Source organism: Hyla sarda, chromosome 7 (genome assembly GCF_029499605.1).
Source record: "Hyla sarda isolate aHylSar1 chromosome 7, aHylSar1.hap1, whole genome shotgun sequence".
Taxonomy (NCBI): Eukaryota; Metazoa; Chordata; class Amphibia; order Anura; family Hylidae; genus Hyla; species Hyla sarda.
In genome coordinates, this window is record NC_079195.1 from 52238124 (window position 1) to 52253231 (window position 15108).

Here is a 15108-nt window from a genome sequence, read left to right on the forward strand (position 1 = left end):
CAGTACATGCTGGGAGTTGTAGTTTTGAAACAGCTGGAGGTTTGCCCCCCCATGTGAATGTACAGGGTACATTCACACGGGCAGGTTTACAGTAAGTTTTCTGCTTCAAGTTTGGGCTGGGCTGTACCGCAGCGCAAACTCCTAGCGGTAAATTCACTGTAAACCCGCCAGTGTGAACGTACCCTAAAAACACTACACTACACTTACACATAATAAAGAGTAAAACACAACATATACACCCCCTTACACTGTCCCCCTAATAAAAAATAAAAAACGTATTGTACAGCAGTGTTTCCAAAACAGAGCCTCCAGCTGTTGCAAAACAACAACTCCCAGCATTTCCGGACAGCCACTGACTGTCCAGGCATGCTGGGAGTTTAGCAACAGCTGGAGGCACCCTGTTTGGGAATCACTGGCGTAGAATACCCCTATGTCCACCCCTATGCAATTCCTAATTTAGTCCTCAAATGCGCATGGCGCGCTCTCACTTCGGAGCCCTGTCGTATTTCAAGGAAACAGTTTAGTGCCACATATGTGGTATCTCCGTACTCGGGAGAAATTGCGTTACTAATTTTGGGGGCTTTTTTTCCTTTTACCCCTTATAAAAAAGAAAAGTTGGGGTCTACACCAGCCTGTTAGTGTAAAAAAAATTTTTTTTTTTACACTAACATGCTGGTGTTGTCCTTTACTTTTTATTTTCACGGTAGGTAAAAAAAAAAAAAAAGACCCCCAAAATTTGTAACGCAATTTCTCCTGAGTACGGAGATACCCCATATGTGGGCGTAAAATGCTCTGCGGACGCACAACAAGGCTCAGGAGTGAGAGCGCACCATGTACATTTGAGGCCTAAATTGGTGATTTGCACAGGGGTGGCTGATTTTACAGCGGTTCTGACATAAACACAAAACAATAAATACAGACATGTGACCCCATTTTGGAAACGACACCCCTCACGGAACGTAACAAGGGGTATAGTGAGCCTGAACACCCCACAGGTGTTTGACAAATTTTCATTAAAGTTGGATGGGAAAATGAAAAAAAAAAAAAATGTTTTCACTAAAATGCTGGTGTTACCCTAAATTTTTCATTTTCACAAGGGAAAATAAAAAAAGCCCCCCAAAATTTGTAACCCAATTTCTTCTGAGTAAGAACATACCCCATAAGTGGATGTAAAGTGCTCTATGGGTGCACTACAATGCTCAGAAGAGAAGGAGCGCCATTGGGATTTTGAAGAGAAAATTTGTCCGGAATTGAAGGCCACTTGTGTTTACAAAGCCCCCATGGTACCAGAACAATGGACCCCCCATATGTGACCCCATTTTGGAAACTACACCTCTCATGTAATGTAATAAGGGGTACAGTGAGCATTTACGCCCCACAGGTGTCTGACAGATTTTTGGAACAGTGATCCGTGAAAATGAAAAATGTAATTTTACATTTGCACAGCCCACTGTCCCAAAGATCTGTCAAACGCCAGTGGGGTGTAAATGCTCACTGCACCACTTATTAAATTCTGTGAGGGGTGTAGTTTCCAAAATGGGGTCACATGTGGGGGGGGTCCACTGTTCTGGCACCACGGGGGGCTTTGTAAATGCACATGGCCCCTGACTACCATTCCAAACGAATTCTCTTTCCAAAAGCTCAATGGTGCTCCTCCTCTTCTGAGCATTGTAGTTCGCCCGTAGTGCACTTCAGGTCCACTTATGGGGTACCTCCATACTCAGAAGAGATGGGGTTACAAATTTTGGGGGGTATTTTCTGCTATTAACCCTTGCAAAAATGTGAAATTTGGGGGGAAACACACATTTTAGTGAAAAATATATATATATTTTTTTACATATGCAAAAGTCGTGAAACCCGTGTGTGGTATTAAGGCTCACTTTATTCCTTGTTACGTTCCTCAAGGGGTCTAGTTTCCAAAATGGTATGCCATGTGTTTTTTTTTGCTGTTCTGGCACCATAGGGGCTTCCTAAATGCGACATGCCCCCCGAGCAAAATTTGCTCTCAAAAAGTCAAATATCACTCCTTCTCTTCGGAGCATTGTACTTCGCCCGTAATGCACTTCATGCCAACTTATGGGGTACCTCCATACTCAGAAGAGATGGGGTTACAAATTTTGGGGGGTATTTTCTGCTATTAACCCTTGCAAAAATGCGAAATTTGGGGGGGAAACACACATTTTAGTGAAATTTTTTTTTTTTTTTTTACATATGCAAAAGTTGTGAAACACCTGTGGGGTATTAAGGCTCACTTTATTCCTTGTTACGTTCCCCAAGGGGTCTAGTTTCCAAAATGGTATGGCATGTGGGTTATTTTTGCTGTTCTGGCACCATAGGGGCTTCCTAAATGCAACATGCCCCCCAAAAACCATTTCTGAAAAACGTACTCTCCAAAATCCCCTTGTCGCTCCTTCGCTTCTGAGCCCTCTACTGCGCCCGCCGAACACTTTACATAGACATATGAGGTATGTGCTTACTCGAGAGAAATTGGGCTACAAATATAAGTATACATTTTCTCCTTTTACCCCTTGTAAAAATTAAAAAATTGGGTTTACAAGAACATGCAAGTGTAAAAAATTAACATTGTAAATTTTCTCCATCACTTTGCTGCTATTCCTGTGAAACACCTAAAGGGTTAAAACACTTACTGATTGTCATTTTGAATACTTTGGGGGGTGTAGTTTTTATAATGGGGTCATTTGTGGGGTATTTCTAATGGGAAGACCCTTCAAATCCACTTCAAACCTGAACTGGTCTCTGAAAAAAAGCGAGGTTCAAAATTTTGTGAAAAATTGGAAAAGTGCTGCTGAACTTTGAAGCCCTCTGGTGTCTTCCAAAAGTAAAAACACATCAATTTTATGATGCAAACATAAAGTAGACATATTGGAAATGTGAATAAAATAAAAAAATATTTTGAATATCCATTTTCCTTACAAGTAGAGAGCTTCAAAGTTAGAAAATGCTAAATTTTCTAATTTTTCATCAAATTTTGGGATTTTTCACCAAGAAAGGATGCAAGTTACCACAAAACTTTACCACTATGTTAAAGTAGAATATGTCACGAAAAAACAATCTCGGAATCAGATTAATAACTAAAAGCATTCCAGAGTTATTAATGTTTAAAGTGACAGTGGTCAGATGTGCAAAAAACGCTCTGGTCCTAAGGTGTAAAATGGCCTGGTCCTTAAGGGGTTAAGGACGCTGGGCATACCTGCATGTCCTGCTCCCACGATATAACACGGGGTCACGCGGTGACCCTGCGTCATATCTGCTCGTTCCAGTGGCTAACGGTAGTAGGGACCCGGGGCTAATGTCTGGTATTAACCCTTTAGACACTGCACTCAAAGTTGATCGCCGCGTTTAAAGTAAAAAAATAAAAAACATTCCTGGCTCAGCCGGGCTGATCGGGACCACCGCGGTGTCCCGATCAGCTAGGACGCACGAGGAGGGTCCCTTAGCTGCCTCCTGCACGTCCTATCGGCGATTAATTGCTCCAAGCCTTAGATCCAGGCTTGAGCAATCGAGCGCTGATAACACTGATCAATGCAATGCTATGGCATAGCATTGATAAGTGCCTGCAATCAATGTAATGCATGTTACAGTCCCCTATGGGGGCTATAATATTGCAAATAAAAGTGTGAAGAAAAAAAAAAGTTAGTGATTTAACCCCTTCTCTAATACAAGTTTGAATACCCCCCCCCCCCCTTTTCCCATTTAAAATAATAAACCTGTGGTATCGCCACATGCGTAAATGTCCGAACTATAAAAATATATAATTAACCCCTTAAGGACACATGACGTACTGGAACGTCATGTGTCCACTCCCGATCTATAACGCGGGGCCACGGCGTGGCCCCGCGTCATAGCGGGTCGGGCCCGGCCTCTAACAACGGCCGGGACCCGTGGCTAATAGCGCGCGGCATTGATCGCTGTGCCGCGCGCTATTAACCCTTTAGACGCGGCGTTCAAAGTTGAACGCCGCGTCTAAAGTGAAACCGAAAGCATCCCGGCTAGCTCAGTCGGGCTGTTCGGGATAGCCGCGGCTAATCGCGGCATCCCGAACAGCTGACAGGACAGCGGGAGGGCCCCTTCCTGCCTCCTCGCTGTCCGATCGCCGAATGACTGCTCAGTGCCTGAGATCCAGGCATGAGCAGTCAAGCGGCAGAATCGTTGATCACTGGTTTCTTATGAGAAACCAGTGATCAACATAGAAGATCAGTGTGTGCAGTGTTATAGGTCCCTATGGGACCTATAACACTGCAAAAAAAAAGTGAAAAAAAAAAGTGAATAAAGATCATTTAACTCCTCCCCTATTAAAAGTTTGAATCACCCCCCTTTTCCAATAAAAAAAAAACACAGTGTAAATAAAAATAAAAATAAACATATGTGGTATCACCGCGTGCGGAAATGTCCGAATTATAAAAATATATCATTAATTAAACCGCTCGGTCAATGGCGTGCGCGCAAAAAAATTCCAAAGTCCAAAATAGTGCATTTTTGGTCACTTTTTATATCATTTAAAAATGAATAAAAAGTGATCAATAAGTCCTATCAATGCAAAAATGGTACCGTTAAAAACTTCAGATCACGGCGCAAAAAATGAGCCCTCATACCGCCCCATACACGGAAAAATAAAAAAGTTATAGGGGTCAGAAGATGACAATTTTAAACGTATTAATTTTCCTGCATGTAGTTATGATTTTTTCCAGAAGTCCGACAAAATCAAACCTATATAAGTAGGGTATCATTTTAATCGTATGGACCTACAGAATACATATCAGGTGTCATTTTTACCGAAAAATGTACTACGTAGAAACGGAAGCCCCCAAAAGTTACAAAACAGCGTTTTTTTTTCAATTTTGTCGCACAATGATTTTTTTTCCCGCTTCACCATAGATTTTTGGGCAAAATGACTGACGTCATTACAAAGTAGAATTGGTGGCGCAAAAAATAAGCCATCATATGGATTTTTAGGTGTAAATTTGAAAGAGTTATGATTTTTTAACGGCAAGGAGCAAAAAACGAAAATGCAAAAACGGAAAAACCTCCGGTCCTTAAGGGGTTAAACCGCATGGTCAATGGCATACACGTAAAAATAATTCCAAAGTCCAATATAACTTATTTTTGGTAACTTTTTTATACCATCAAAAATTGAATAAAAAGCGATCAAAAAGTCACATCAAAATATGAATAGTAGATTATTTCAGATCACTGCGCAAAAAATTGGCCCTCATATCGCCCCATATGTGGAAAAAAAGTGAGGTCAAAAGATGACATTTTAAAACGTATTAATTTTCGTGCATGTAGTTATGATTTTTTTCCAGAAGACAAAATCAAACCTATATAAGTAGGGTATAATTTTAATCGTATGGACCTACAGAATAAAGATAAGGTATAATTTGTACTGAAAAAATGTACTGCGTAGAAACGGAAGCCCACAAGTTACAAAATTTAGTTTTTTTTTTATAAAATTTTGTCTCCCAATGATTATTTTTTATTTTTATTTTTTGTTTCGCCGTAGATTTTTGGGTAAAATGACTGAAGTCATTACGAAGTAGAATTGGTGGTGTAAAAATAAGCCGCCATATGGATTTTTAGGTGGAAAATTAAGAGTTAGGATTTTTAAAAAGGAAGGAGGAAAAACGAAAATGCAAAAAACTGAAACTTTGTCCTTAAGGGGTTAAAAAAAAGCCAGAAATGTTCCAGTCTTTAACTATTTTGGGCATGCGTATGTCAACAAAAATGTACCACTTACATAAAGTAAAATATGCCAGAAAAAGCAATCAGAACTGCATAGCTAAGTTAAAGCATTCTAAAGTAAGTTCAACTAAATCACTTGCCAGATTTTAAAAAATGGGGCCTAGTCATTAACCCCTTAATGACCACGGACGTAAATGTACATTCTGGTTTGGCGGTACTTCGCGCACCAGGACGTACATTTACGTTCTGTGAATGACCACGAGCATCCAATCATCCATAATGGCAGTAGGAGGTCCCTTCCCCTGCCTCCGTCCGTCTCGTGCTCTGGTCTGAGGTCGAGCAGACCAGAACAGAAGATGACCGATAATACTGATCAGTGCTATGCTCTATGCATAGCACTGAGCAATATTAGCAATCAAATGATGGTCCCCCTATGGGGCATAAAGTTTACAAAAAAAAGTTTAAAAAATGAAAAAATAAAAAGTTGAGAAAAAGTGAGAAATATTTTTTATAAACCTATTTGGTATTGCCGCGTGCATAAATGTCTGAACTATCAAAATATAATGTTAATGATCCCGTACGGTAAACGTTAAAAATAAAAAAAATGGTCCAAAGTGCTGTCTTTTTGTCACATTTTATTCCATAAAATGTTACAAGATCTAAAAGTTTTATATATGCAAATGTGGTATCGAGAAAAAGTACCAATGACGGTGCAAAAAATGAGCCCTCATAATGCCCTATATACAGAAAAATTAAAGCTATAGATTTTTTTTTAAGCGCTACAAAAATATATAAAAGTACCTAGCCATGGGTATAGTCTTAATCGTATTGACCCACAGAAGGGTTAAAGGGGTACTCCAGTGGAAATATATATATATTTATATTATTATAATTATATACCGTATTTATCGGCGTATAACACGCACTTTTTAGGCTAAAATTTTTAGCCTAAAGTCTATGTGCGTGTTATACGCCGATACACTCCCAGGAAAGGCAGGGGGAGAGAGGCCGTCGCTGCCCGCTTCCCTCCCCCTGCCTTTCCTGGGGTCTAGAGCGCTGCTGCCGGCCCTTCTCTCCCCCTAGCTATCGGCGCCGCTGCCCGTTCTGTCCCCCTGACTATCGGTACCGGCGCCCCATTGCCGGCGCCGATAGCCAGGGGGAGAGAAGCGGCGCCGACAGCCAGGGGGAGAGATGGGGCAGCGGCACCCATTGCCGGCGCCGCTGCCCCGTTGCCTCCCCCCATCACCGGTGGCATAATTACCTGTGTCGGATCCGCGCTGCTGCAGGCCTCCGGCGTGCGTCCCCTGCGTTGTTGCTATGCACGGCGCGGCGCACTGACGTCATGCGCCGCGCCGTGCAGCGCATAGCAACGACGCCGGGGACGCACGCCGGAGGCCTACAGCAGCGCGGATCCGACACAGGTAATTATGCCACCGGGGAAGGGGGGAGGCAACGGGGCAGCGGTGCCGGCAATGGGTGCCGCTGCCCCTTCTCTCCCCCTGGCTGTCGGCGCCGCTTCTCTCCCCCTGGCTATCGGCGCCGGCAATGGGGTGCCGGCACCGATAGTCAGGGGGACAGAACGGGCAGCGGCGCCGATAGCTAGGGGGAGAGAAGGGCCGGCAGCAGGGCTCTAGACCCCAGGAAAAGCAGGGGGAGAGAAGCGGGCAGCGACGGCCTCTCTCCCCCTGCCTTTCCTGGGGGTATATCGGGGTATACACGCGCACACACGCACCCTCATTTTACCATGGATATTTGGGTAAACTTTTTTTTACCCAAATATCCTTGGTAAAATGAGGGTGCGTGTTATAGGCCGGTGCGTGGTATACCCCGATAAATACTGTGTGTGTGTATATGTATATGTGTGTGTGTGTGTGTGTGTGTGTGTGTGTGTGTATATAATATAATTATTATTATTATTATTATTATTATTTTTTTTTTCAACTGGTGCCAGAAAGTTACAGATTTGTAAATTACTTCTATTTAAAAATCTTAACCCTTTCAGTACTTATCAGCTGCTGTATGCTCAATGGGAAGTTGTTTTCTTTTTGAATTTTTCACTCTAACAGTGCTCTCTGCTGACACCTCTGTCCATGTCGGGAACTGTCCAGAGCAGGAGAAAATCCCCATAGTAATCCTGTCCTGCTCTGGATAGTTCCAGATAGCACTGTGGGCAGACTGAAAGGAACTCTACAACTTCCTCTGTAGTATACATCAATTAAGTACTGGAAGAATTAAGATTTTTAAATAGAAGGAATTTACAAATCTGTATAACTTTCTGCCACCAGCTTCCTGAAGGGGTTAAAAAAGCAAACCTTTATTTACCTCTCACAATCCTCCAGTGTAGCTGCGTCTACCGATATGTCACAGTGCAGCTCAGTCACTTAATGACTGTATTGCTGTCCTGCCTCAGCCCATGAGTGGCAATGTCTTTGGTGCTGGGGCCAGAAGCAGCTTCAGCAGAGGCCCAAGGGGGTTGCCAGAATTTAAAGGGTTTATTTGTTTATGTTTTTGTTTTTTTAGGCAGGCAGTTTGTCTGTTCAGCAAAAATACATTTTGCTGCATAAATCCTTTTAAACGAGAAGGAATTCATGAAAAACTACACATGTTGTAAAATAAGTGTTTTCTTCATCCGCTTTAAATAAATGACTTATCAGGACACAGGAACATTCACTGAACTGAAATTTTCTTCTACCCATCTTGTCTGGTAATTTTTACAGTAATCTGAGTAATCATGTGATTTGTAAATTCATTCAGTGGCTCCTGTATCAGGCAGTGAGTAGTTTGTGTATCGTATTAACAGGGTGAGATTGATGTTGGTCTTTTTCTGTTGCGCAAGTTCAACTTAACGCTTAAAGCGCTACTGTCATGAAATCTGGGTGCAATAACCTGCACGCTTTTTTGTACTGTGTGCAAGTGGTGTGTCTAGCAATGTTTTTACCTAATATTTGCAGGCTTTCATGACCCCAAAGAATGATTGTGATCAAAGCCACTGACGGTCGGTTAGGCGTGGTGCGAGGTAAGCGATGCCCCGCCTCCCCCACACCCACCCCCTGTATGTCAGCGCTGGGACCACTGTGTGATTAACACACAGGTCCCAGCGCATGCGCCTTCAGCTCACCTTTTTTGGCTGGTTATTATACTCGTGCCAGTTATCTTCTTTCTGGAGATGCACATGCAAGCAGGACAGTTCCCGATACTAGGTGCAGAGAGGAAGCGTGCTCTCTGCACCTAGCACTGCAAGGAGGAAGACTGCAGCGGGAGTGAGCACTCGCTGGGGGAGCGCCCGTTAGATGAGCTGAAGGGTGCATGTGCTGGGACCTTTTGTCAATCGCACAGCGGTCCCAGCGCTGACATACAGAGGGGGTGGGCGTGGCGGCGGGGCATCTAATACCTCGTGCCACGCATATCAGTGGCTTTGATCAAAAGCATTTTTGGGGTCACGAAATCCTGCAAATATTAGGTAAAAACATTGCTATAACCACCACCTGCACACAGTACAAAGCCTGTGTGCAGGTTATTGCACCCAGATTTCATGACAGTAGCGCTTTAACCCCTTAAGGAATCAGCCCATTTTCACCTTAAAAACCCAGTGACTGACTGTGTCTATATACTTGACGTGTATATTTTTTTTTCCCCCACGACAGAGTAAAAGCCGTCCTCATTCTAGGGGTGAATACAATGTTTACAGCACCTTTCAGAGCCATGAACCTGAATTTGACTACTTAAAAAGTCTAGAAATTGAAGAGAAAATTAACAAAATTAGGTGGTTGCCACAGCAGAATGCTGCACATTTTCTTCTTTCTACCAATGGTAAGTGAGTCATCTTATTATATTGTGTGAATTCTGTAGACTTGCCACAGCTGACATGCCTTTCTTTTTGAGGAACACATTTTCAGTGTTAATAGAATTCTTAGAAAAGCAGAGAGAGCCAACCTGAACGGTTACAATCCATAGTGACACTTTTAAGTCTGTGAGCTCATGATACAAACAGCAATACACTTAGTTAAATCTAATGGTGACACTGCCCACACAGTTACATCTTTGTGTCAGCAGTTAACAAACTCCTGGTTACGGTGTGTGTGTGTATAATAAAATATTTATTTATTATATCTATATCTATCTGTAAAATGTTGTCTTTCTAGACAAGACTATAAAGTTGTGGAAAATTAGTGAACGGGATAAAAGAGCAGAAGGTTACAACCTAAAAGATGAAGATGGCAGACTACGCGATCCTTTTAGAATAACTTCTCTACGGGTAAGAGCTTGCAAGAATTTAAATACTCATCCTATTCGCTTACAGTAAATACTACTTTATTCATAATACAGTCATGGTCGTAAATGTTGGCACCCCTGACATTTTTCTAGACAATGAAGTATTTTTCACAGAAAAGGATTGCAGCAACACATGTTTTGCTCTACATGTGTTTATTCCCTTTGTGTATATTGGAACTAAACCATAGAAAGTAGGGGAAAAAGCAAATATCACACCAAACTCCAAAAAATGCGCTGGACAAAATTATTGGCACCCTTTCAAAATTGGATATAATTAAGATTTTCAAGAATGTGATGCTCCTTTAAACTCACCTGGGGCAAGTAACAGGTGTGGGCAATATAAAAATCACACCTGAAAGCAGATAAAAAGGAGAGAAGTTCACTTAAGTGCCCTTCCAATAAGAGTTACCTTGAACAGTCCGGCTGAGAGGTGTGAGAAGCTTATTGATGGTTATAGGAAGCCACTGATTTCAGGTTTTTTTTTTCCCAAAGGGTGTGCAACCAAATATTAAGTTATGGGTGCCAATAATTTTGTCCAGACCATTTTTGGAGATTAGTGAGACATTATGTCCAATTAGTTTTTTTTTTATTCTACCTGCCATGACTGTAAATGTTAGCCAACTTTGATCGCGGCATCCAGAATGGGAGAATACACTGTCGGTTAGATCAGCGGAGCTGTTCAGGATTTCACCGCGGTGTCCCGAACAGCTGAGAGGACAGCGGGAGGTGTCTTACCTTCTTCCCGGCGGTCCGATCGGCGTTAGATTGCTCAAAGCCTGAAATCCATGCCTGTGCAATCAAGCGAAGAAAACACTGATCAATGCATTCCTATGGCAATGCATTGAACAGTGCCTGCAATCAGTATATGCAGTGTTACAGCCCCTAGAGGGGGCTTTAACACTGTGTAAAATAATAAATAAATGTGATCTAAGATCTAACCCCTTCCCTAATAAATATCAAAATCGCCCCCCCCCCCCCCTTTTCCCATTAAAAAAAAGTGTAAATAAAAACATACATGGGTGGTATCGCCGTGTGCATAATTGTCTGAACCATGAAAATATATTGTTAATTAGAGGGGTTCTCCGGTGCTTAAACATCTTATCCCTATCCAAAGGATAGTGGATAAGATGCCTGATCGCGGGAGTCCCGCCGCTCGAGACCCCCGGGATCATGCACGCGGCACCCAGTTTGTAATCAGTCCCCGGAGCGTTTTCGGTCCGCGACTGATTACCGGCGACTACAGGGTGGGCGACGTGTGACGTCACGCCTGCGACGGTGTGTGAAGTCACGCTCCGCCCCTCAATGCAAGCCTACAGGAGGGGGCGTACGCCCAAAAAAGTTCCAAAGTCCAAAATAGCATATTTTTGGTCACTTTTTATACTATATCAAAAAAATTGTACTGCTAAAAACTTCAGAACATGGCGCAAAAAATGAGCCCTCATACCGCCCTGTTCGTGGAAAAATAAAGTTATAGGACCAGAAAAGCATCATATGGGGGAACCTGGTGGCTAAGTATGAATTTTGAACCTGTTATAATTTGTATTTCCTTTTTACTTCCTAGGTGCCAATATTGAAACCCATGGACCTAATGGTTGAAGCAAGTCCACGGAGGATATTTGCAAATGCACATACATATCACATAAACTCTATTTCAGTTAATAGCGATCATGAAACATACCTCTCTGCAGATGACTTGAGAATTAATTTATGGCATTTAGAAATTACAGATAGAAGTTTTAGTATCCTTTTCTGTATGTAGAGTAAAAAAAGTGTGGTCCAGCCATAAGGTGTTGGCTCTTTGTTTTCCATCAAATTTCTATCTGTTTGACCAGAATGTTTGGGGTAACTTAAATATTTAGGTAATGTGACTTGAGAGCCTGGGGGGGGGGGGGGGGGGGTTAAAGGGGTACTCCAGTGTCCCAGAGTTCGGGACATTTTGTTCCGAATGATTGGAGTGGGGTCGTGATGTTATCGCCACGCCCCCTCATGACGTCACACCTCACCCCCTCAATGCAAGTCTATGGGAGGGGGCGTGGCATCCCCTCCCATAGACTTTCATTGAGGGGGTGTGGCATCGCAAGGGCCATGGCTGCTACGTCACAACCCTCGGTGCTGCACAGAGATTTTGGGGGTCCCAGCCGTGGGACCCCCGCAATCAGACCTCCCCTATCCTTTGGATAAGGGTAAGATGTCTAGGAGCGGAGTATCCCTTTAATGAGTGCAGGCACCGCTGCCTAGCTACAGTGGGGTATAGTGAGGAGCAGAATACGCACAATTTGCGTAATGCCCATTTACTTCCAGTGGCTGCAAACAGGCTGTAGGTGGCTGGGAAGGCAAAGTTAGGAGATGGGAATGCCCCTTTTTAATACGTACTAAACACGTAACAAATTCAGCATAAGATACCATGCCAATGAACTGGGATAACTCCAAACTATGGCATCCTTCAGTACAAAGTGTGATTGCCCTTACAACTATGGTAAGGAGAGCTCATTGTGGAGTTTGATTGTTTTCAACTTTGATTCTAAAAGGAATAATACCTTAACCACATTATCAGACATTGTAGATATTAAGCCTGCTAACATGGAGGAATTGACAGAAGTCATCACAGCTGCTGAATTCCACCCTCACCAATGTAATGTGTTCGTCTACAGCAGTAGCAAAGGGACGATTAGACTTTGTGATATGCGAGATTCTGCTCTCTGTGATAGACATTCAAAATGTAAGTTCACAAGTCTCAAGAGAATTACATTTTTTTTCTACTTTTAATGTGTTGACACTGATATTGGAACACTCCGATTTTAAAACGTGTTTTTACTAAAAACCTATCTACAATGTGCTGCCTGTGTAAAATAATAAACCTGAGTATACTCACCTTATACAGTACTCCAGTCACTCTTTTAACACCTTCCTGAAGATGCACTCTGATGACCTTCTGAACAGGATCAGCCAGTTTTTAACCAGCAGAGACTGGCCGCATGTTTACAGCATTAGGGTACGTTCACATCTACGTAATAAGCTGCGAGTTATATATGTGTGAACATACCTTTTCACTGTTGTGTGGTATTGTAGCTGATTTTCAATCAGCAGGAATGGAGTTGCAATACCAAACACAAGCCATGGATATGTGTCTGGAATAAAGGTTCCATGGTTTAATAACTCTTCAGAGTGAATCTGCATGTTGTGGGTTTTACCAGTGAACTACAGTGCATAATTATTATTATTATTTTTTTACAACTGGTGCCAGAAGGGTAAACAGATTTGTAAATTACTTCTATTAAAAAAATCTTAATCCTTCCAGCACTTATCAGCTGCTGTATGCTCCAGAGGAGGTTATTTTCTTTTTGAATTTCCTTTGTCTGACCACAGTGCTCTCTGCTGACACCTCTGTCCATGTCAGGAACTGTCCAAAGCAGGATAAGTTTTCTATGGGGATTTGCTTCTACTCTGGACAGTTTCTAAAATGGACAGAGGTGTCAGCAGAGAGCACTGTGGTCAGACAGAAAAGAACTTCCTGTGGAGCATACAGCAGCTAAGTACTAGAAGGATTAATAATTTTTAATAGAAGTAATTTACAAATCTGTAACTTTCTGGCACCAGTTGATTAAATTTTTTTTTTTTTTTTCCAGCGGAGTACCTCTATAACTAATCTCATCCACATGGTGTGGAAATTCACCTCCAGGGTGCATCTTAAAATCTGCACATGTCCATTTCTGTTGCAGCTTTTTCACCTTTTAGACTGGCAGGAGTGAAATTTGTACTTGATTCTGCACTAAGGCTTCTGTGGTCTGAATTCTCACACAGATTACTTTGACCTTTTATCAGAGTTTCCCAACCAGGGTGCCTCCATCTGTGGCAAAAATACAACTCCCAGCATGCTGGGAGTTGTAGTTTTGCCACAGCTGGCGGCACCCTGGTTGGGAAACACTGTATTTATATAATAACAATATAGCCTAGTTCAGGCATAGGTAACCTTCGGCACTGCAAATGTTTGTGACTACATCTCCCATGATGCTTTGGCAGTATTTTGGCTGTAAGAGCATCATGGGAGATCTAGTACAAAACATTTGCGGTGGCGAGGGTTGCCTATGCCTGGCCTAGTTGTTCAATAAAATGGCACATTGGAGAACTGAAAGTAGACTGTGTTTTCCCATTTTATTTTTTCTCTCAGTTTTTGAGGAACCTGAAGACCCGAGCAGCAGATCATTTTTCTCTGAAATTATCTCTTCGATATCAGATGTCAAGTTCAGTCACAGTGGTCGCTACATGATGACAAGAGATTACTTGTCTGTCAAAGTGTGGGACCTCAACATGGAGAGTAGACCAGTAGAAACATATCAGGTCTGTAATAATCGTCAGATCTTGTTTGTAGGTTTCTTGCTTACTGAAATAACTGAAGTATAGTTCATTCATGTCTGTCTTGTGTTTTACAGGTTCATGAATATCTTCGAAGTAAGCTTTGTTCTCTGTATGAGAATGACTGCATCTTTGACAAGTTTGAATGCTGCTGGAATGGATCTGACAGGTAAGTGTTGGGTGGCCCTGCATTTACTTCAGGGGCACTCCACTTGAAGAAAAAATTTTTTAAATCAATTGGTGCCAGAAAGTTACGGATTTGTAAATAACTTCTATTAAAAAAAAATCTTAATCCTTCCAGAACTTATTAGCTGCTGTTATGATTCACAGGAAGTTCTTTTAAAATTTCCTTTCTGCCTGACCACAGTGCTCTCTGCTGACACGTCTGTCCATTTTAGGAACTGTCCAGAGCAGGATAGGTTTGCTATGGGGATTTGCTCCTACTCTGGACAGTTCCTAAAATGGACAGAGGTGTCAGCAGAGAGCACTGTGGACAGACAAAAAGGAAATTCAAAAAGAAAAGAACCAGTGGAGCATACAGCAGCTAAGTACTGGAAGGATTAAGATTTTTTTTTTTTTTTTTTTATAGAAGTAATTTACAAATCTGTTTGACTTTCTGCCACCAGTTGATTTAAAAAAATAAAATTCCAGTAGAGTACCAATTTAATTTGAGTAAGCAGAAAAGTATATATATATTTTTTTTATATACCGGTTTATATACGGATTTAGCAATAACCTCTATAAAGAAAAAGCAATATAGTTCATGCTCACTGTGCGACGCAT

The 15108-nt window shown here is 42.1% G+C and overlaps 1 protein-coding gene across 1 annotated transcript in view; it reads left to right on the forward strand.

Moving 5' to 3' along the window:
- PPP2R2D (protein phosphatase 2 regulatory subunit Bdelta) overlaps nucleotides 1-15108 on the forward strand; it is a 51783-nt gene that overhangs the window by 27247 nt on the left and 9428 nt on the right. The window contains exons 4-9 of the mRNA XM_056529364.1: nucleotides 9345-9510; nucleotides 9843-9955; nucleotides 11534-11711; nucleotides 12527-12691; nucleotides 14141-14310; nucleotides 14403-14494. Of these exons, the coding sequence (XP_056385339.1) occupies nucleotides 9345-9510; nucleotides 9843-9955; nucleotides 11534-11711; nucleotides 12527-12691; nucleotides 14141-14310; nucleotides 14403-14494 (884 nt within the window). The remainder of the gene's footprint in view (nucleotides 1-9344; nucleotides 9511-9842; nucleotides 9956-11533; nucleotides 11712-12526; nucleotides 12692-14140; nucleotides 14311-14402; nucleotides 14495-15108) is intronic.